The sequence below is a fragment of the Falco biarmicus genome, chromosome 18 (assembly GCF_023638135.1).
Source record: "Falco biarmicus isolate bFalBia1 chromosome 18, bFalBia1.pri, whole genome shotgun sequence".
NCBI classification, from domain to species: Eukaryota; Metazoa; Chordata; class Aves; order Falconiformes; family Falconidae; genus Falco; species Falco biarmicus.
Window position 1 is genome coordinate 2,732,394 of NC_079305.1, and position 22,557 is coordinate 2,754,950.

Consider the following 22,557-nt stretch of genomic DNA (forward strand, 5'->3'; position numbering starts at 1 on the left):
AAAAATGGCCGGTGCCTTAACGCCAGAGCTGTCTTCCTCAGCCCACTGACTCATTAAAAAGCCAAAAAAAGCCCATTTAATCTCCAACATGTCACAGCAATAGGTCCATCTCTACTGAAGACGGAAGGTGCCCCAAGAGCTGTACCAACCCCAAGATGATACGTGGCTTACAGACAACAGGAAACTCTGCCTGGAGGCACCAAGGGGTTAACACAGTGGAGTCTTCACAGCCCAGCACGGAGCCCCTAGGAATGACTCTGGTGTCTAGGATCAGAGCTTTATCACCATCTTATTTCATGCACTGCCCAAGTATGACTAATGGGAGTTTGCAGAGGGAGTGGGAGAGCGGGTAAGGGAGCTCTGTCAGATCTCGGACAAAGTCAGACCACAGCTGGTTGCAATAAGGATAAGGGATGGAGGCAGTGGTGCATATGTGCATGAAAGTCAGCTCTGGGGATTCAGAATCTCTCATATGGAAGCTGCACTGCCAACGCATCTCGCAGCAGCTCCCCTGAGCTCACCAACAGCCAAACCACCCATCATCCCCACCAAAACAGAGCACAGTTTGTTTCCCTAGCAGCCTTCTACCAGGCAACTATAACCACTCTGTTATATTCACGTGCAAGACGGGAGCCTGAATGCACAAGGTAAGTCACCAGCCTTCAAAAGCCTGTGATTTAACTAGTCCAAAGAGACTCAGGGAAGGAGCAGTGGGATAGAACATACCATGGGACAATGACAATGACAGGGACGCTGCCGGACAGGGGGCTGGAGGCTACACCTGGTGCACAGCACCCTGCAGCAGGAAGGCAGCGTGTTGCCACAGGCGAGCAGAAGATGCTGCACATGAGACACGAGCAAGGTGGATGTAACCCTCGGTGCTAGTCCAGAGAATTCAGACACAAATGCAAACGTCCCCCCAACTTCACCATCCCTTGTTACAATGGAAGGGGTCAGCAACATTGCAAGATCATCCCTACGTGCTAGGGCTGGGCTTTCTGGGAGCCCAAATACGTAAGAACGAGCCTAGATCCTTCAAAGGAGAAGTGTCAAGCCTGATTCCTTGCCTGCTGTTACAGGAGTTGAGCGTTACAACTACTTCTTCCCCTTAGTATGGGGAGGAGTCGCCCACGTGCAGCTCCAAGGAAGCTCTCCTTCAAGTCCTCAGCACAGCCCAAGAGTGCAGCCTAAAACAAAGTTTTTCTTTTTCTTTAGGGTCCCTGTGCTTCAGAGCAGTGCAAAGGAGCTGATGAAAGCTCCGTCCGCTGCATTCCCACAACCCCAGGTTCCCAAGATGACCCTTGGGTACGATCCGCCACAGGACCACGGACACAAGGTCTTCTGACGCACCGGAGCATGCAGCAAACCCCACCACGGAGATTTCCCCGGAGGTTTCCCATGAGAAAAGCAGTGTGATGTCCTGACCTCACTGAACCCCTTCTCTCGGGGGAACCTAACAGCTTACTGCCCCATCTTTCATTCCTTCCTCTCGGAAACCAGGAACGTTTTGTTCCTGCAGCCACTGGAATGGCCTCACGCCTGCAGGACACGCTCAAGACAAACTGTTGCAGCGCGGACTGTTGTCACCCCTTTATTCTCTAGACCACTACAGCCTTGATCTCTCCCGTCCGTCAAAGCCCAGATGTTTTCTTCCTGTTGTTATTGCTGCAGAAACGATGTCGGCTGCTGAGGTCTGAAAAGGAAGTTGCCAGCTCAACTGAAGCTCAAAGCTTGCTCCAAAAACAGAAACAAAATGAAGAGGGGGGGAAAAAAAAGAAAGAAAAAAAAAGAGAGAAAAGGAAAAGATCGTTTCAATATCACTTCATCAGTCTGAAACCTTCAAAGGAGGAACTAAATAGCTTGCGGTCCTCGTAGCAGCTCCCTGAATCAGAGTGAATTTCAAGCCTAACTCTACCATTTCTCTTTATTTAACATACACTCTCAGCAAGTTACATGGCGAAGCCAAGGTTAGGATTACAGTGGTTTCTCAGCTACGAACAGAAAAACATTCTGTAGATTTATCCTTTAACCTTCTGAGATGCAGAATCCAAAATACAACAGCCTGTGGCTTAGAAGCAAGCCAGCCTGTTTACATCAGCAAAGTAACTGCTTTTAAAAAAGGATAATAATAAAATAAAACTAAATTAAAAAAGGATTTTGTATTTTACGGATCATCTGATTTTTCCCCTTGGTAAACTACTGACAAGATTCCAAAATCGCTGGATAGTCTGTTTATCTTTTTCCCAGACAAACCGAGCGCTCGCCTCCCTTTGGAAGGCGGTGGGACGTGAGCACCTGCGTACCCACGTGCCACGGCTCCTCCAGCCACAATCACTAAGACTCTTAATTACCTCGCCGATGCGCCTGGCTTTGCTCTCCCGTCATTACGTCCAGGTCCACACTGTGCTGACAAGGCGCATCTGCTCTTACTTCCCAGTATTTCAGCTCCCACCCACCCATCACCCAGCGCTGTTTTCCTGCCCGTCTCGCTCATGATCCTTCGGCTCCTCCTTGGACAGATTAATCGGCTCAAGATTAAAGGCAGACAATAAGCTGAAGTGAGACAACACCACCCAACCACTGTTAGCTTATCTGTGTGGCTTTAATATACCAGGGCTGGCACCCAGCCAAGCTGAAACGTTCTGCATCCCACGAGCCGGAAGGGTTGGATGCTGCAGGGGAGAGGGAACAGCCACCGGGGCATCGGGTAGGTAATTGAAAGGGGAAAATAATCGGTGTGAAAATAATCGGGTGCTAAACGAAAGGGGAAGGCGAAAACTTACAAGAGGATTTGATTTAAAGGGAACTTTCCAAGCACGGGGAAAACAAAGTGGTACTGTTTTAACATCAGCATGGAAAAAAAAAAAAAAATAAAAAAATCCTAAGTCGGGTAGGAGAAGTGACAGCATCAGTTTGTAAAGATGAACTGAAGATGAAACTAGCGTTTCAACGCACCGCTGGTCAGTGCGCACATGAAAGGCTGGATTTAACCGTACCTTTGCTCTTCGTGCAGCTGCTGTGTCGTCTCCCTTTCTCTAACACCACGCCAACCCGCTAGCTGCGCAGCACGCTTGCAATGGTGCCGATCTCAGCTCCGAACAGGGGCTTTCTAAAACGCTGCAGCGCAGCCTGGCTTCCTTTGCCAAGCCTGGATACGCGGTGGCTTTCTGGTCCTTCAGAGCTTTCCCGAAGCAGGGGGATGGGTATCTGCAGCTCTGACCAAGGACCCAGCTGGAGAACGGAGGTAGCTCTTCTGTGTGGGCATGGGGGATCACACACAGAAGACCGGGGAATTTAACCAACAGCCTGCAGGATGCTTTGAGATTGAGCCATCAAAAAGCCCGTATCATCTTTCTCTGGCACTTTAAGGCTCTCAAAAAAATGCAGTTTAAGAGCCATGCCTTTATATTTTTGACCCCTCGCTAAGCTCAAGAGAAATACTGCTTCGGTGGGACAGCTGAATGGAGGTATTAGCCTTGCCCTGAAAACAAAACTTTATTTTTTGGATGGACATCCTCATGGGTGGGGATTAATGGGTTTTATAGCTTCCTGGTATTGTGGTGTGTCGATTTTTTTTTTTTTTCTTTTTTGCATCCTGCCTCATCTGAGCAGGCCTTTGGCTTGCTCACAACCCCTTCCTGGAGTTTCTATTAATAGCTCTTGGTTCCAGCTTTCCCCTGTAAAAGGGGTTTTTTTCAGCTCATTTAATTATATGTCATCTAAAGCACGCATGAAAACTTCTCAGTCTCCAGCTAATGAACATCGCTCCCAGCAAAGAGCAGAACTATTTGATACGGACAATATAAACGTGAATTAGGGTCAGATGTTACAAAAATAGCGTATGTAATAAAACCATGTATGCAGGCTTCCAGTTGCTATTATAAACTGCAGTTTTACACATTATTTCCTGCTCCTACTAGCATTAAATGTGCCTATTGTTTAAAAGGAGTTTATAAGGTGAAAATCCTTAACGTTGAAGCTTGACTGTTAGCAGGCAGATCTCCCCGACCCAAAACTTTATATAGCAGCTTGATCACTATAAACACATCTGCCTGTTTAATACTACTTAATCTCCACAGCAACTGCATGTGATGAAATCTGGTGAATTTATTGAGTTGTACGTTCTGTCACAAGCCATTTTATTGAGAGGTTTTAATTAAATTCAGCCCTGCTAATTGCACAGCTCCCTACTTAGAAGTCTGGAGTTGTTGTTAGTTTATGGCTGCAGCAGTATTCTCCTGGCACTGGTGTAAACTGGGAGTAACGCTATGAAAGTCCGTGGAATCAAATCAATATACGTGAACGGCAGGTCAGGCCCTTAACTAACCCAAGAGGCTTCAGAGAAGATGATCCCACAATCACAGACCTTATTTCATCCAGAGAGTCCAAACTCTCAGCTAGCAAAATACCACAGTCCCTTCTGCTACCCGTGAAGATACCACGACCCTCCTCCGTGTCAAGAAATCGAGCTGCCTGGCCCAGTAATGAAGCTCTTCAGAAGTCAAGCCTCCCAGCAACAAGACTTCTGCTCAAAGTATTGAACGACAGCTACCGGCTCCACATCAATTTAGGCTAGAAAAGAGACCTCAGCATTTCTTCTGAGCTCAAAAATCCCAAATCACGTAACCTGAAAGAGCTTCACAGCTCCTACGTTCTGATTTCACACCCCGTTCCTCCTCTAAGCCACACTCCAGGTCATGGTTTTGATCTAGGGCGAGAAAGGATAGCGACAAGATCGCTTTAAAGGTCACCACTTCGACCTGACGTACCTAAGCTGATAGACCTGAAGGTAAGGAGAAGTCAAACCGAAGGATTTTCTCAACAATCTGGATCCAGCTATCAGATTTTAGTTTTGCGTATTTGTGGGGATTTATTCCCGGATTATTTTATTGCTGTTTCTTCCTTCCCCCCTAAGAAAATACTGAAATAAAGAGACTCATGTGAAGAGTAACTCTGCACAGAACAGCACTGATCACGCTAACACAACTGCACAAGGACCGTTTGCTCACACGCGCCTGCCAAACTACCCGAAGAAAAGCCGGGCTAAACGACATCGTGGGTTGTTTTCTGTCAGTTTAGATCCAGTTTATTAGACTCAGTGCAGAGAAATCAGAAGCTGGACCAGGCTCAGAAGAATTAAGACATATCCGTGCTCCACCGATTACATTTTCAGACTGCAATGTTCTGTTATTCCCTTACTGATGTCATACAGATATTTCACTTGTCTTTTTTGCGGACTGGATCCAAAATGAGATTAATAATTTAATGCCAGCTGGACACAAATGTAAAGAATAGGGGTCTGTATGTCCCGACAATAATTAATAACCCTCTTCCACAGCTGGAATGACTACATATTAAAATCAGATCAAAAAAGGCTCCATTTCTTTACAGCACAGGTTTATCGCACATCCAAGCTATGCTTGTATCTCAGGAGGTCACCACGATAGCGGAGGAGGGAGCCAAGTTCAAAAGAGATATTTAAGTGGTTCCAAGATTTATTCTTTCTTTAAGGCACACTCCACACTTGAAGCCCATGAAAAAAAAGCACACGGGACATCAAAGACTCCCGTATAAGTGGGTCTGTAAACCTTGAGGGATTGAGAAAACCTCTGTTTGCAGCCTTGGATTTCAAGTCAAGGCAAAACACAACCGTAACAACACATCCAAGGGGCAAGTGTTTGATCAGAAGCAAGAGGACAAAAGATCAAGTGCCGTAAGCCGGTTCTGTCCCTCTCAGGTCAGTGGAGATAGACCCTGCCCGCCAGGCTTTTTCCACTAGCCAGGATGCTGGAACAATTCTGGATTTGCATCACTGTTGCCAAGACCAGATTTTGGCTTCTCAGCTTCATTTCACTGCCCGTGGTTGTCTCAGGCGGGCGTTGGAGATGAAGAGGAACACAACTGCGGGACCCGAGTTACGACAGTGGAAATTCGTGATGGTTCTGAGGGGGCTTTATGTTTTCAGGATTAGAAAGTTCAGGTTTTTCCCCGACAAAATAAACCAAATGCAAAGAGTTATGATTCTACAGAATCACTTTTTAAATTTTTTTTTTTATTATTTTTAAACAGCTTCTGAGGCAAAAGGCAGGGGGCAGCTGCTTAGTGAACCTGTCCTTTCCCTCTGTGTATCTGCCATAGGAACATCTTCCCTTGCTGGACCAGAACCAGACACTTCCTCTTCTCGTGACATCATGTTTTGAGGAAGAGGTTTTCATCCACCATCATCACACCATTTCCACCTCTGGTAAGACACTAAGAGTCCCCATCCCGTTCTCAGTTAAACCACTCGTGACTGTCGAACAGAACTATGGACAAGGAAGCAAGGTCCGAATCAGACCCAGATACATGTCCATGTGTCCGTAGAGAGAACTGTGGTGGGATCCGATGTGGAGGTGCAGCAGAATCTATTTCCCAACAAACCTGCGGGGCAGAGGTCAAGCAGCACATTCACCCTGCACATGTCCATTTTCTAAACACACGTGGCCACGTGCTAGTTTTCTGTCAGCTTTGTAAGGCTAATATTGCCTGCAAATTAGCTATTGTGATTGCTGTAACAATTAACCTGTAGGAAGTCCTAACTAGATCATCCTTAGTTTAAATAGAGAACTCTGTGACACAGTCCCCAGCTGCCGAATTTCCTTCCTCCAGGTCTGAAATAGCCCTGCCTGCCCTCTCCAGCAGCCTGGTACCTTCCCAGACCCATGAAGAACCCCAAGTTTGGGGGTGCAAAGCACCACGTCTGAGGTAGAACAGGATGCGCTCCTGGGTACCACCCCGCCTGGCCACTTCGTTGCCACTAAGCCTGTGGCTCTTCCAATCCAGGGCCCCTGCAGCAAACTGCTTAGGAAAAGTTGTACCTAGAAGATGCTGCCTTTTATTTTACCCACGCACTAAGCTTTTTACAGGCAACTCTTACGTTCTGGACCTCAACTTTTATTTCCCACCTCAAACACAAAAGCCAAACTGGTCAACAGCCCGGATCCACGCTGCGGGACAGCTCGGCGTGACTCATTTCCACACAGTTCCCATTTTCCCTTTCTATAGCACATTTGCTTGCAAAAGCGCCAACTGCTTCGCAAAGCAAAAGCAAACTCTGATCTCGGTACCGTGGCCTAATTCTGCTCCACATAAGAACATCCCGCACATCTGTCTTTTTCTCCAGCTACCGCTGTGCTACAAAGACTTGACAACCCTTTTTCAATTCACACTGAATAGAGTCTCTGCACATCAGTCTGAAAAGCACTCTGTGCCCCACCAGCAGCTGAACTCTTCTCTTTGAACACCGATACAAATCCTGAGAAATCTTAACCTGGAATAAAGGAAAGTCTGTTGGGAAGTACCATCAACTGACAGGCGTTTCTGGAATGAGATGTTTGAAGCAATACCAGACTGCACTCTCTCTTGCTGTGCTACACTTTGGGAACCTTCCCCCTTCTCCTTTGCACAAAAAGCAAATCTGCGCAATAAATAATACAGGATCGTTCCCAAGAAACTCCTTTACCAGCTCACATTGCCTGCAGGCTATGCCAGGGAATTTCATTCATATGTAAAACGCCGCAGAGTCTCTCCTAGATTCCAAAAATATACACACTGCACATATGTAACTGCTTTCAGGAACAAAGCAATCTGGTGAAAATATTCCCTAGCAGCAGTCAGAAAGGGGAATTTCCAAAAGCACGGCCCTTTCTGATGGGCTTTGAAAACTCACCGAGAGATTTCCCATTAACATTTGCACGTTGAAGCCTAACGGTTCGAACCCTCCTATCACTTAAAACCGGCTTTCCGGGAAGCCAAAAGCACTTTAAGCACACAGGGCTCGCCTCGTCTCTCCCTCCCACCGAGTTTTTTTCCTTTTATTCATGTCCTTACAGCAAGCAGTGCCTGCATCCTGAGCTGCAGGGACTGCGTGTCTGCGCCTGCACGGACCCCAGCGGCGAGGGACAAGGACTCTCTCATCGCTAGGTGGTACCCAGTCTTTCACACGTCAGGCACTCAGGCAGCTCTACTAAAAATCATCACTATGTCCTTATGAGGCTCCAGGTGGACTTAACTAATTTGAATTAAAGCTTACAACTCCTCAGAAAGAAAGCCACCCGCCGTTAAGGACAGCTAGTAAGTAGCATGGAGAAATTAAACGATGTCCCCATTGTCACAGAAGTAGTCCTAACACTAACTGCAGTGTATCAAGGGAAGAAAAGAGTCTTCCCAGAAGCTGTAACTCTTCAGTGGCCATCGCTGCATTCCTCTTAAACACACATGGCTTCCATGGGAGTTCGGGTTATGCAAAGATGCAGGCACAGCCCCAAGTTGGTAACAACTGGCAATTTATAAGCGTGATTGAAGTATGCTAGACAGGAGGAGCTAATTTGTATTCCTTAAACATTTCTCCCTCTCACCAGAAAGATTTAAAAAAAAAAAAAAATATCCAGTTTCTGCGAAACAATGGGATCTATGAACTGAAGGCACAGCAGCTGAAGGAAAGATGGAAAAAGACTCCACTGACCCAAGACATCAAATTCCACTCCACAGACAGCCCTCGCCCGAATCCATCCCAAGTGAGAAATACTGCATCTCATCTCAGCCATCACTTCTTTCAAGCATCACTTGCTTCCTTTCCCCGACACACAAAGCTAATTCCCAGCACAGCAAGTTAAAAGTTCCTGTCTGACAACGAGTGTTTCTGCTGAGTCAAGCTCGCGGGAAGGTAAAAGCCAAGGGACTTTTCACCGGATTGGGAAAAACAAGCCAAGAAAAGAGCTGGAGGCGCCATTTCCAGCTGTTTCTTTTAAGATCTTGTCTCAGCTTGAAGGTGATTAAGACAGGTTATCTAGAAAAGTTCGACACACGTGCCCTGAAAACCTATCACAGACAGCTAGTGATGTTACATTTGTTACATTAACAGAGGTGGATAACGGTATTTCATTTTTCTAAGGTTGCTTTTCCACCTGCAGTAGACAAGCTTTAGCTGGAGGACCCCACTTTATACCTGCACCCTTCCAAGCATCACGTGCATCTTCTGCTGATTTAAGGGGCGATGTAAGACACATCAGTGATACCCCTTAGCTCTTGACCTCTCCTGCCTATCATAAGGCAGGGGACTTGGGGATGAGAGCGTTGGGCACGCAAAAGCAGGAAAAGCATTTAAAAGCAGCTCTTCAAACAAAAGAACACAAACTTTCCACGCGCTGGGAAAGCAACACTACTGATCCCAACCAGTATATGGAATATGAGGTATTAAGCGCTATCACATAAGCAAACAACAGTGGTTATTACTCCTGGGTGGGTGCGAAATCCCACTTTTTGGATGCATGGAAAAACCTAGGTCGGTCACCTCTGCAGGGAGACAGCTGTGCTGTCAGTGGTGTTGCCATTTCAAAGTTTGTTTGTTATTAACTAAACCAGACCTTTTAGGCTCCAGCATGCATGGGATAGCCTCCACCGACCATCCGGGGCGGCGAGTGGGTCCAGAGCAGAATGGGGCCCAACAGACACGGAGCAAGGGTGCCACTCACCTGCTCTTCAAAAAACATCAGGGTCGTCAAAGAGGCAGAAGGCTGGGAGAGGAGCGAGGGCCAGGATCCAGAGCAGCTCCAGGGAAAGCAGATGGGAAAACAGGGAAAAGGCAACTGACTGACTTAAAACCAAGGCGCGCCGGACCGCAGTGGCTTCACAACCCAAATGCCGCGGATTTCATCTTTCAGCACCAAGAAGGAAAGGTGGCCCAGCTAGCAGGCTGAGTATCCGACAGCCAGGGTTAACGACACCCTTGCACCACACAGCCCTCCTACGCAGCCTCAGGCAAACCTACACAGCTCCTGAAGTCCTCCTCTGTTCCTCAGAGGAACCTACTCAGCGGCAAAGAGATGACAAACAATAGTTGCAGCCCAATGGGAGGGGGGGGAAATTACACACAATAACACACCACGTATGCTAAGGACGCACCAGCTGTTTCCTTCTGTGCTAACTGGCAAGAGACACCAAGGGCTTGGCAGATCCGTTTCATTCCCTTCCAACGAGACCCCTTTGGAAACTCCACCCGAACAATAGAGGCAAATCCCATCCAGCAGAAAGCCAGCGTCGCAGGGATGGCTGGAAGCGGAGCCGGCTCCGGCAAGGCAGGCTGTCACCCGCACAGCAGCCGCGCACCCCACGCGGGCAGGGATGCCTAATGGACTTAGAGGGGTTTAAAAGCTTGAGAAGAGTAGGCTCGCAACGGGGGAGTGCCCATCTCCGTTTACAGACCGACTTTCCCATTAATGATTTTAAGACCGCTCTGAATGAAAGCGACAAACGCATCAGCAGCAAGCTGGGAGTCAGCGAAGCAAACAAGATTTAGCGTGAATCACTGCGGGGGCATAAAAAGCACCGAGGGGAGCTGGGGAGAGGAAAGGGCCGGAGGGACTCGGTGCTCCCGCGTGCTACTGCCTTTATTTCTAGAGTTCAAGGAAGCCTCCACCTGTATAAGTCACCAAAGACGTGTTACAGAAGCAAGCGGACATTTTCATCGCATTTGCAGAGAATCACACATGTCTTTGCTGCAGAAGAACCACTGCCAGCTGCTAGAAAGTGAAACAAGCCCCCACCCCCCAGCGCAGCCCGCCTGAAGTGCCAGCCCCCAGCTGCACAGTTCCCCTTTCATCTCTGCTACTGGGTGCAAAAAGCAACAGAATTCAGGCTGGTGTCTGCGGAACAATGCAGCGCTGTGTACACAAAGCCGCAGAGACTTGGTGAGACACTGCAGCTCTGTGGTCACTGCCCTTGGACTCAAAACGCTTGGTTTGATCCTTCCAGCTCGGCCACAAGTTACTGCATGACCGCTGCTGTCACCTCCTCCTGCGTCTCTGCTTCCCTCCTCCTCCTCCTCTGCCCGTCACTTAGGCTCTTGCCCTCCACCAGGATAGGACTAACCCCGGTAATGTAAACCAGCAGCACCCAGTAGGGTAGGTTATCATCTAGTCCTCACTGGTGGGTCTAAAGGCCATCGCACGCCAGGTTGCCCTTCCCCTTTTCTAAACCCTACTCTAAGCTCACGCTGCTGCAGCTCCAGGCTCTGACCTCCGTTGAGGCGGCTCCATTCTCTCAGGTGATGCTCAGTTCACAAACCCAGAGGTGAGGAAGCAGGCTAGACTGCAAACGCCTCCTTCGAGCAAGGCGGTGATCTTCAGGATGACCTTGGAGACCTGGTGTCAGCTTGCTACAAGTCTGACGGTGGCTGAGCAGGTAACACTCCTGAAAACGCCTGCCACCCTGCACACCAGCTCTCTCTTTACTAGCAGGGTAAAGCATTAGGAAGCAGACTGCAGCCCGTGTGAAGTTCCCCTGCGTTTTCTGAACCTCCCAAGATACTAAGGCTCATGTCCCCAGCGTACACTCCCTGGGTTATTAGAATAACTGCTAGTCAAGTTCAAAAGGCAGCTGGCTTCCAAGTCACCACGCCAGAAAGAGCTGTAATTTCTCTCACTGTAATTTCTCTCTATGATTATAACAGTGGTTGACTGAGTCAACACAGGCAATGTCAGCAAGCGATTTCACTCCAGGACAGCAGATACCCGGGAAGAAGCCCCATCTTTGGGAGGGGGGGTGGGGGGGGCTGAAATGTGTGTGGGAGTTGGCTGGGATGGATGCAGTTCTCACCAGGACATTAAACAGACCGGAGGATCAGAGAGCCAGTAAATAGACACAGCTTAGCTTCATCCCCTCTGAAGAGCTGGGAGCAGAGAAAGGCTCCTGAAATCAGGGAGTTCTACCCCTGCTTCTGATGGGGGTTTTACCCATCACGGTTAATACGACGACCAAACCATCGCTACACCTGGAGAGGCCACCCCGTTCTTTGCAGCGATGTCTCCAAGAGCTCCCGGGACTGTTTTATATCCTAGGGCATCAATTTATATCAAAATGGGACAACAGGGGCTCAAAAACACCATCTTTAGCTCAACAAAACTGTGGCTCCACAGGCTCCATGGATGAGAAAGAGCGTCTTGTAAAGGGCAACTTCAAAGTCCTTTTCCTGAACTCGGGAAAAGCTGCTCTCTTTCCATGGAATACAGGGGAGCCTAGAGAGAAGCCAGACTGAACAAGCTGGAGCCTCTCCAAAGTTTTTTCTGCAGATCATCCTGGAATCCCCCCTTCCACTCCATGCCCAAACACTGCGTTCTGACATTTTAAAAGGGTGACAACCCAAGTTTCTTCCAGCGTAACGTTACCTTCAAACACGCGCAGTGCTGTTTGCCCTCAGCTGAGGTCCCCAAGCGGAGCCTGTTTCAAGGCAGGGACAGAGAAAGAAAGGATCACGCAAACTGCCGTTTCAGAAGAACGTATCACGGTCTGTCACCCCACCTCTCAGCAGCTCTGCACAACAAAACCAACTGTATTTTTTTCATACGTTAGCCAAGTCAGCTGGAGTCTTGCCTTTGGCACTGAAGAGGGTAGAGACAGAAGGGTCATAGCTGGAATTCCTGTTCAGACGGCCTCTGTGGAACGAGCAGCTAAAGAAATCAGCCCTAACCCCCAAGTGAAGCAACCTAGAGGAGGGCTAGCAAGGACAGCAGGGAAGCAAGGACTGGAGCGCACCGTGGGGGCGTAGGTGATGCAGCGCAGAAAAGGCCTCGTTCAGATCACTGCCAGCTGCTCTCCCTCATCCCAGCTGACCAGGGCACGAAGTTGGGAAGCACTGGACGGGAGCCAGACCTGCTCCCCACCAGGACAGATCTCCACTGGTCCCATGCAGAAAATGGGACCGCTCCGTTTGATGCCAGTTGAGAGCCAGGTTCTCCGATGCCGCAGTAAACTAATTTACTTTAAAGGGGAACGGAAGCAAACGAGAAGAGGGCTGGAAACAATAGGTTACATACTTGAACTCCTGTCTGCTTCCCTTGGATGCGTTTGCCATGCGAATTAAAGGAACAACGCTGAATTTGATCTGAGCTGCAAACAAAGTTCACTGAAACCAAACCAGGCATGAAGGGTGAACTCCTGGCACCGCCGAGGCCAACGACAAAACTCCCCGTTTACCTCACCCAAGCCTGGATTTCACCCACAGTTTTTAGAAAACCAACAAGCCACAGAAACCTACCCAAGACTCGAGTTTTAACTTCACTGAAAAATGCACATAAAACAAATATTTCTCTACAATGATTGTAAAGTAAACAGCCTTAAAGCGCCCTCCTGCATGAAAACGTGAAACGAATCGAAGCACAAAGCCAACCAACCTGTTTTCTTGCCCAAAATGAGGCCTATGTATAAAAGAGAAAAACAGATGGAGTAAAGGTATTCATAAACAAATAATACAAAGTTTGCCCAAAGCACAAATGAAGAAACATGGGTGTTTCATCCCCATAAAGTTCACATCCATGAGGCTAGCTTTTCCAAAAAAGCCCAAAGAACGGAGGCACGCAGCCAGCCACACTTCCAGGAGAGGAGCATATTCTCTTTTGAAAAGTCCCAGACACAGTATTTAAAATATATGACAAACATTAGCGTGTTAACATTTTCAGGCCGTAATTTGTGATATTATGAATCTAGTTCACTAAATGTTGTCCTGTTTATCATAAAAGAAAAAAAAAAAAAAAGCTGCAATCAACCACAACTCCCACCTGCTTTGGGAAAAACCAAAGGCCACCCACCAAGAGCGTGCTCACGAGGGCAGTTTTGCATGCTTCAATGTGGAAAAGCAATTTTGCAAATGGTATAATTTTGCTGAGAGAACAGCTGAGCTGACATAGAGGAGAGTCTTGGAAGCTTTGAAGTCTAGTTGGATTATTTACCCTTCTTTCCACTGCTCAGCTCCAGTTGCTGATACCCAACCATCAGGAATGTCTCTCTCCATCATCCTAAGCAGCTCAGTTACTGTCCTTGCTGCTACTCTTTAGGAAGATGGTTTTTGTTCAGAGATGGTTTTATCCTAATCCGAGACGCTCTGGAAGGCAGTACGGTCAGGTTTAGCCTCCTCTACAGGGTTTGCCCACAGCCATAATCAACGTTGTGCTAATTTTTCACAGCTGTAAAATGAGAAGTTGTAAAATGGGCGACTCTCCTCCAACTTCCCTAACTCAAGAGACGTGTTACAAACACCGTTAGCGAGGTGTTCAGATACTACAGTCGTAAGGGCAATACACACGTACACAGACACAGACAGGTCCAAGCATGAGGCTTTGCATCAGTACACTTCGGCGACCAAAGCAAAGGGCTACTTCAGAAAATCCTGCCAACGCACTTTCTGCCTAAAATGTTCTAAAAAGTGGCACTGGGGGAAATAACGCTGCTGAAAGGTCAGACACAGATGTGACAGAGAATGTTATTTTGATCGAATTCAACTTAACAAGGAAGAACAAAATGATAATTCAAGTGTGAACCAGGTGTACTAGTAACAAAGGAATAACCAACAAAATGTCAATGAACTGAAGTTGTAAAGAAAATACCATTTCAGTGTTATTAATTTCAATTGACAGCAAAGATTTGAAGAAAAAGTGGCTATTAGTATGCGCAATGAGACCACAGTATGCACAACGAATCCCCCTTTGTGTTCTCTGTATGTGTCAGGTTATCTTCATACACAAATTTCATACTCTAAGTGATAACATTATGAAAAGTAATTTCCAGGTGGGGGTGGGGTGGGTGTTAAGGCTATTTATTTGAAGCGTTAGACCAAGTTCACAGGCCAGACACAACCTCTTTGCAAGGTCCAGACCCAGAAAAAGACTTGCTTCTGAAACACAGACAGTGCAGCTGTGTTTGGACCACTGGCTCCTGCTCCCGACCTCCATGTCAAGAGTCCGCCCACCAGGCCAGGGATCAAAGATCGCTTATAACCATCCTCCAAGAGATGAGGATGTCCAGGTCCATCAGCAACTAGGTTTGAACTGAGGAGAGTCAGGCTGACTCCTGGCTGTGCCTAAGATCTCTCTATATCCGTGGATCGGACAATAGACACTAGTACCTGTTCTGAACGATGCTCTTTTATTTCCCTGTACCTTAACTCTCCTCCTGCGAAATGGCAGCACCTCAAAGGACATGAAAGAATGCAAGATGCTCAGATATTGTAACACTTTACACCATTATCCCTGATTCCCATAGGCGGAACAGACTCCAGGATGCAGCGTTACAGTTCACAGGTGATCAGCTGCACTGCAACAGAGGTTTTTATTTTTTTTCTCTAGCTTAAACAAGGTTAACAATGACTCACAGAGCTTTAAAATCCTGGCTCTGACAAGCCAAGCATCTGTAGCCAACACAAGCGGGGACAGATAGCCTCGAAGTCATTCATGAGGCATTTCAGAGCCAGAGGGGAACACTAGGAGTGTCTAATCCTGGTGTCAGCAGAACACTCAGTTTGTCTGTCTTTTTATTTTGAGATATTTTCATTTCCCAATTTCTTTCTTCCTCCCAAAGAGGGCATGAGCACAAAAGGAACAAAGCCAACAAAATCCTGATGCTAAAGCTGCATACATAAGTGGACATGTATAAATCCTTAAATTAAGTGGCCCAGTTTTCAAAGGCACATACTACACTGGCATCAAGCTTCTGGGGGTGAACCATATGATGGGACGTCTACCCATAGTCATCATGGAGAAAGGAACAACGGCACAGCAATGAGGAGAATCTGCTACTCATACTGGAGCCAGAGGTCAAAGTGACAGTGGTTTCAGTAGGAGCACACCCAAGAATCTGGCAAAGTCACACGAGGAGCAAGGGAAAACCTGCCAACACAGCAGGCGAGAGTGAAACAACCGACAGCTGCGAGATGTGGAAGTCCTGGGGTCTTGCTTTTCCACTCCTTTTCCTCACCCCTACACAAGCTCTTCTCAGCAACCTGGACAGACATCAGAAATCCCCCACGGCTGGTACCTGGTCCACAATATCACATGACTTACACAGCCCACAAGTTTCTGCCCATAGCTGAGAAAGACACAAGTAAAGCTTTCTTGGAAGAGAAAAACCAGCCCGCTTACTGATCATGGTGGTGCCCCCAGCCAGCGCAGCCTTGGTCCCTTGGAAGAAGTCATCAGCAGATGTCATCCCCTGTTCCGGCATCTGGAAGCGGGTGTGAACATCAATCCCTCCAGGAATCACCATCCTGCCGTGGGCTTCAATAGTCTTCACTCCCCCTGGCACAATCAGATTCTCTCCTATTTGCCTGGGTAAAGAGGTTTCAAACAGCGGGTCAGACACAAACAAGGCGAACGGGCTGCAAACATACACCCCTGTGCTACTCTGCCTGGCCAGGGTTTGCTTTTTCCATAGGAAGCATCGTACAGGATGGCATACATCGCTGATAACACTCCCTCCTTCCCCTTGAAGCCACTGCGTAATTGAGAGCAAAGTGTGCGACTACTTCAGGACCTCGGGGCGGTATTGGACTGAAGGAGGAGCCGTGCGGCTCATCGGACAATGGCTGCACCAAGCAGAGGATCAGCCTCTGGGACTGGACTGGGACTGGACCGGGGCTGCCAAGTGGCGGTTCAACGCTTGCTTCTCCCTAACAGCGATTCGGATGTCAGCACGGTTTTGGGAGCACTGGAAGGATTTTTGCCTCTGCCCTGTCTACTTGCCTTTCGCGCCTAAACGTGCCGTAGTCCCTGCACAAATACAAACCCGAGCAGACAGCGGTTACCAAACTCCTTGAAGGTCTCTCCAGTTCAGCTCTTCACAGACCCATTTTTAAAAGTGCAATAGTGGACAACACATTGCAATTAATTAGCTGCCTTTGGCTGGCTCCTTTAACTTTTAACCTTGATTAACAATGCACATGTGCTGACTGTTTAGCCAGAACAGGAAAATTCCTTGTTTGTAACCTCTGGCTCGTCCGTTTTTTCCTAAGCGTAATTTTCCAAAGAAATCTGCAATACATTTAACATGCCAGACATGCATGTTTCAGGACTGAAAACACAGAAGCATGCCGGAAAGAGGTCTGAACCTCAGCCCTTAAGCTACAGGATCGTTTTGAACTTTAAGGGGGTCTGGATTGATCTTTGCATCATAGAACCATAGGAGACAGCGCTGCAGAAGACCTGAAGAGGTCACCTAATTCCAGCCTCCCACCCTAAACCGTATTAGGATGCTGAACTCTGGATTCAAAATATCTGAAGTCATAACTCAGTAAAACATTACAACACAGGTAACTTCAAACACACGTGTCATCTCCACGTGAGGCTATTCACATGGCTAAAATTAAGCCCATGTAAATACCCCCTTTGACCTATGCTTTAATAACAGTGGGGGTTTGGCCCACTTGTTTATTTAATTCAACACCTTTTTAAAAGCTCTTCCATCAAACACCAGAATATACATATAGTGTTCATTTTTCATTGCAATTTAATACAGCTCACTAAGACTGAGTTACTCCTTGCTAATCTGCAGTACGTTTCTGTACATTTCCAGTAACGACACGGTATCGGGCATCACTTACTTTATCAACCCATCTTCCATGTAAATGTCTGCATAAAAGGACTGGTCGTCATTAACTATTTTACCACCTTTGATCAAAAGACGATCACTCTGCAACAAAGAAGCATAAAACAATACATAATTATTCTGTGAGAAAGCTGACAGTCTGCAGTGTCACTCCTGGGATGAAAGAGTAGAGACGGAAACAACCCCTACATTATTCAAAAGCACATGTCAAAGCACAAGTCAGTTGCCGCACTTTCAACTGGAAAGATAAAATATTTTATTTCATCTGCGAGTCCTTTCATCACACTAATGATAAAAAAAGAAAAAAAAAAGCAGAACTGAGAAGGAGCTGGGTTCCACCACACTTGTCTACTTGGCAGCTTCACCCATACCTGCAGCTTGCCACCATCACCTACAGCAAAAGTATATACTTTGAGAGATGCGTAATAGCCACATCTATATCTCTATTTTTTTTCTGCCTTGGTCATATGCAAAATTTCCTATATGCACCCACACGCTGGAGTCACTACTTGGCTAACTGTGAGTCAACTGCTGTCAGGGAAATGGACCAAAAGTCTGTTGCCATGGGTTACACAACACAAACAAACTCATTTTGTCCAACTTAGTGATGCTTCGACGCAGTGGATACTTTTACCGCCTTTCCAGAGCACTACTGCATAATCAGATGGAAATAAGCCCATATTAGCAAATGAAGTTCAAGAGAAGGATTTAAAAAACAGTCATTAAAATTTCCTCACATCAGAAGACAGTTTGGCAGGAACAGAAAGGGAATTATAACAAGGCAGCTATGGGGCAATGTGCTTGTATCGCAGCCCAGGTTACACCTTGCTTTTGCGAGATTTTAGGTCACGACCGAGTTTTATCTTTTTTTGCAGTACTCAAACAAGAGTGAAACACTCTCTGCAGAGCTCTAGGTGGGGAGGAAAGTTACAAGTGACCGCTGTGCTCCTCTGCCCCCTCCGTTACTGATGCACATACGTAAAGCCAGGCACACACACGTTACGCAAGTGCTCAGTTCAGGCTACACCTTGGCCCTTGTGCTTACTCCGATGCTCTTTCCTCCTCCCAAAAAGGTCTTTGCAAGAGAACAAAGCTATACCAGAACAGCACAGCCGAAGACTGGTGAAACCAAAAGCTGACATCAAGAACGGGCAGAACGCCAGACTTCAACTTGGTGATGCCTCGAACTTATAGCAAATACACCTACGGCAGGGAGAGTGGGGCACAGGGCCCTTGTTTTGAGCTGGGACACTCTGCTGGGCAGACAGAAGAAAAGAATCGGGCGTTTTCCCAAAGAGCTACAAAAATGAAGAGCTGGAGCACCCAAATGTCAACTCAACAAGCTGACATGGCTCTCGTAATGTCAGAAGGGCTACTGCATCCACTGCTGATTTATTCCATCACACCCATCTTTTATATAATGGCTAAACATCCACGAGATGCTAAATGTTCTCCTTCCCCCTCCTTTTTTTTTTTCTCTCTTTCTCCTTCCTCCTACTGCTGCAATGGAGAGTTTCCCTGAATAAGGCCACCAATTGAAAAAAAAAAAACAAAAAAAACCCAAAAAAACCACAAAGACAGAAAACCCCCAAGATTTAAATTTAGGATCTGCGGTGAATGCCAATAAGCCTGAAAGAATTAACTTGGGGCGTGAAAAACCCACTTGTCTTTCAACGCCAGCCTCTACAGCAAACTGTCCTACATGTTTACCATTTCCAGAAACACTGCAGTATTTATGCCCACCTCTAGTGCAGGCTCCTTGTGCTCTTAAAAAAAAGCAACTACTACCAAAATCAGGCAGTTTGGCCATCGATGCCACTGGCAGCCCAAATCCTAACGCACTGGGCGTCAATTAAGACAGAAGAAAAAAAAAATATATACATATAGCTATCGATAACAACGCAGACTCGACCATTTTAATGATGCTGAGTGCTTCTGCTAGTAAACAGGTCTCCTGCCGTGGCTGTATGGCAGGCTCGGGAATCTGTGCGAATCCTTCTGCTCGTTTCAACCACCTTGGAGACAAAAGCGCCTGCAGTTTGCAACTGTGCGAGGGGCTGCCACTAAATCTATCTGTATTTACCCTACCAATGCAATCAAAACAGCCAGGCATCAATTATCCTTCTTCTTCCTCAAGCATTAGTCCCAGGAGATTCCGGGTTTATACAACAGCTAATAAGACGAAAATCTGGGGTTTTTTCTATCCTTTATCTTTGCAGGAGGATTGCATCGGGTGCACGCAACATAAATCAGAGCAGTCAGTCATAAGAAAAATGCGTCACGGTACTTTTGGCCCGTGACAGCGATTCGGCAGTAACCTTCATCGATATTTAAACGCAGGCATCTTTTTAAACTCTCCACCACTGGTCTCCAGGAGGGAAACTACCCACCCCCAGAAGGAAGGGGGGGAAAAAAAAAAAAAAGAAAAAAAAAAAAAAGAGAGAGAGGATGCTCCATGCATCACGTAGGGATTCTGTGCATCCCCTGCATTTCCTAAACCCCCTGTAAAACCTAACGGTGCAGCCCAGAAATGTCACACCTCACTCAGCTCCATTTCGGAGCCCACTTTTCCACCAGGGAAGGAGGGCTGGGATGGGCGTGTCTGGGAGCCGCTGCCACTAATGAACAACTCTGTGTCAAAAAAAATAATAATAATAAAAAAAATATTTATATAAATGGCTGTAAGAGCCCGTTAGATGGGAATAGCTCGCCTTACGTAAGGAAAAGTTAGTGTCCTGGGATCTGCAATACCTGCCCTAAATCGGCTGCCGGGATCAGGCAAGGGGGGTTTACGTAACGGCTCCGTCCCTTTTCCCCCAGGATTGCACCGAGGAGCAGGATTGCACCGAGGAGCGGACCCAGCGTTGCCAGAAGCTTCTCGGGGAAACGGAGCAAACCCTGCCCCATCCCCATCCCACTGGGGCAGGGGGCTCCGGCCGACCCCCCCCGGCCGGGCTGGGGCAGGAGGGCAGCCACCTCCCCCCCCCCCCCCCCCCCCCTCCCCTCCCCAGGCACATCGGTGCGGCTGCCCCCGCGGCGGCAGCGGCGCGATCGCGGCGATGCAGCGGCTCGAAGCCGCCCCCGGCCCCGCCGCCCGCGCCCCCCCCCGCCCCCCCCCCCGCGGAGGAAGCGCCGCGCTACGCCCTGATCTCATTATCCTGCCCCCGGCCGCGGCCACCGCTGCCCGCGCACACAAAGGGCTTAATCCCCGCGCACCCCTCCCCCTCCCCCGCTTTTATTCCCGTGCACTCGACTCACCGTGATCCGTGGAATATTTTTCTTCCCCTGATAAGACATCTTGGGAAATCACTCCCCAATTTATTTATTTAATTTTCTTTTTGTGTGTGCGTGTGTGTGTGTGTGTGTGTGTGTGGTCGGAGAAGCGGGGCGGCTGCTGTATCGCTATTGTCTCCCGTGCAGCAACTGCTCCCCGACCTCCCCTCTACCGGAAAAAAAAAATAATAATAATAAAATAAGAATAAAAATCAATTCCCCCGAGCCCTAATCAATGCGATCACAAGGAAGGGGAGCGGGGGGTCCGCCGGGGAGGGCGCGGCGCGGCGGGGAGGCGAGCCCTGCTCTCCGCAACGGCAGGAAGGGGAGAAGCTGCCACCCCTGCGCGTCTCCCTTTCTTCCCTCTGCCCGGAGCCCAGCCCAGCCCAGCCCAGCCCGGCCCAGCCCAGCCTAGCCCGGCCCAGCCCGGCCCAGCCCCGGCCGCGCACGGAGGGGGCGAGCGCCGCCAGCAACAACGGCGGCGGCAGCGCGGGGCGGCGGCGGCAGCCGCGCATGCGCCCCCCACCCGCTCCCGCCCCTCTGCCCAGCGGGGGGGCCGCGCAGCTCGGGGCGCCATTGGCCGAGAGCGCGGCGGGATGCAAATGAGAGGCGGCTGCCGTGCAATGGGGAGAGGGGGGAGGTGCCCGTATGCAAAGTGGCGCAATGGGGACGTCAGTGCGGGCGCGGGGCTGCGCGCGGCTGGTGGCGGGAGCGGCCGCCGGGGGCGGGGCGCGGCGGGGGGGGCGGGGCTGCCAGCGCTCCGCCGCAAAGCACAGCGCGCCGGGTGCGGGGGCTCCAACGGCTCCCCCCGGGGGGGGGCGGGGGGCAGGGGGCTGCGGGCACCCCCCTCCTACCCCCGCGGGAGGAGGGGGGGCTGCCCCCGGGGCGGTGGGGAGCGCGCTGCCCTCCATCTTCTTTGTCCCACCCCGCCCCTGGCGCCAGCGGAGCGGGAAGCTGGTGGGAAGCATTAGCAGCTTGGGGGGGGGGCGGGGGGAAATAAGGTTTGGAGCCACTCCCGGGTATGTGATTTCTCAGCGTGTCAGCCACGCCTTCGAAATGCCTTCTACACCCCCTTGTCCAGAAAATGCAGCCCGGATTCCAGCCCCACCCCGTCCCCCCAGCCCTGGTCACTAACCTGGAGCCTTAGTGCCAGGGAAAGGTGGGCTCAGAGCTACGACGGTGGTCCTCTCCCCATCACTCTGGCCATTTCTTAACTAGTCCAGTGTTGCAAACTCCGCGTTCAATGTTTCAGTCACACTTGGAGTCTTAAATTTCTCAGTCCCTGAACTCCATAAGCTGGTACTTCAAGGAAAGAAACGCATTAAATGGCACAAATATGTCCTTATTTACAGTGCACTTGCCCCCAGTGCAACGAAGAGCAATGGGATTCATGGCCAGAGTATGGGACAACCATTCAAAAGACATCTGTTTGCTTACACCAGCTCCTCTTACATCAGCTGCTCTGGGGGAAGGTACGAGACCCCTTTTGGGGAAGCCACAAACAGCACAAACCCACTTCTGCTTGAAGGTTGTAACAATCCATGACCAACAGACTCACCTTCTTCCCTCAGTCACGAATGAATTCCACAACACACAAAGCAAACTGCAAGCTGCTAGCACAAAATGCACTGATCTTTTACCTACCCGAGTAGTTCTGTGAAACACAGCGTGCACGGCCCCTAAGATATTAAAACCTTTGGTATATCACTGCAGTAAATCGTTACAAAGGCAACATCGGTTCGAACAGGTGACTGTCAGGACCTTTTATGTACATTAGTTCACAGGAAGACTGTACGGCAAAGAGTAAAAGAGCTTTTCCTGGTTATAGGTAGGGCATCAGGCAACATTTAAGTAGCTAATATGCCAATCAGTTAA

General features: G+C 48.7%; 1 protein-coding gene across 2 annotated transcripts in view; it reads right to left on the minus strand.

Moving 5' to 3' along the window:
* Positions 1-22,557, minus strand: part of DPYSL2 (dihydropyrimidinase like 2) — a 55,657-nt gene that overhangs the window by 22,632 nt on the left and 10,468 nt on the right. Inside the window, exons 1-3 of one of the 2 annotated variants that reach the window (XM_056363022.1) lie at positions 20,668-21,075; positions 17,405-17,493; positions 15,948-16,132 (exon numbers count right to left, since the gene is read on the minus strand). In XM_056363022.1, coding sequence (XP_056218997.1) covers positions 15,948-16,132; positions 17,405-17,493; positions 20,668-20,706 — 313 coding nt within the window. In that variant the 5' untranslated portion in view covers positions 20,707-21,075. Of the gene's footprint in view, positions 1-15,947; positions 16,133-17,404; positions 17,494-20,667; positions 21,076-22,557 lie in introns of those variants that run through there. The other variant, XM_056363021.1, reaches the window with a different exon arrangement.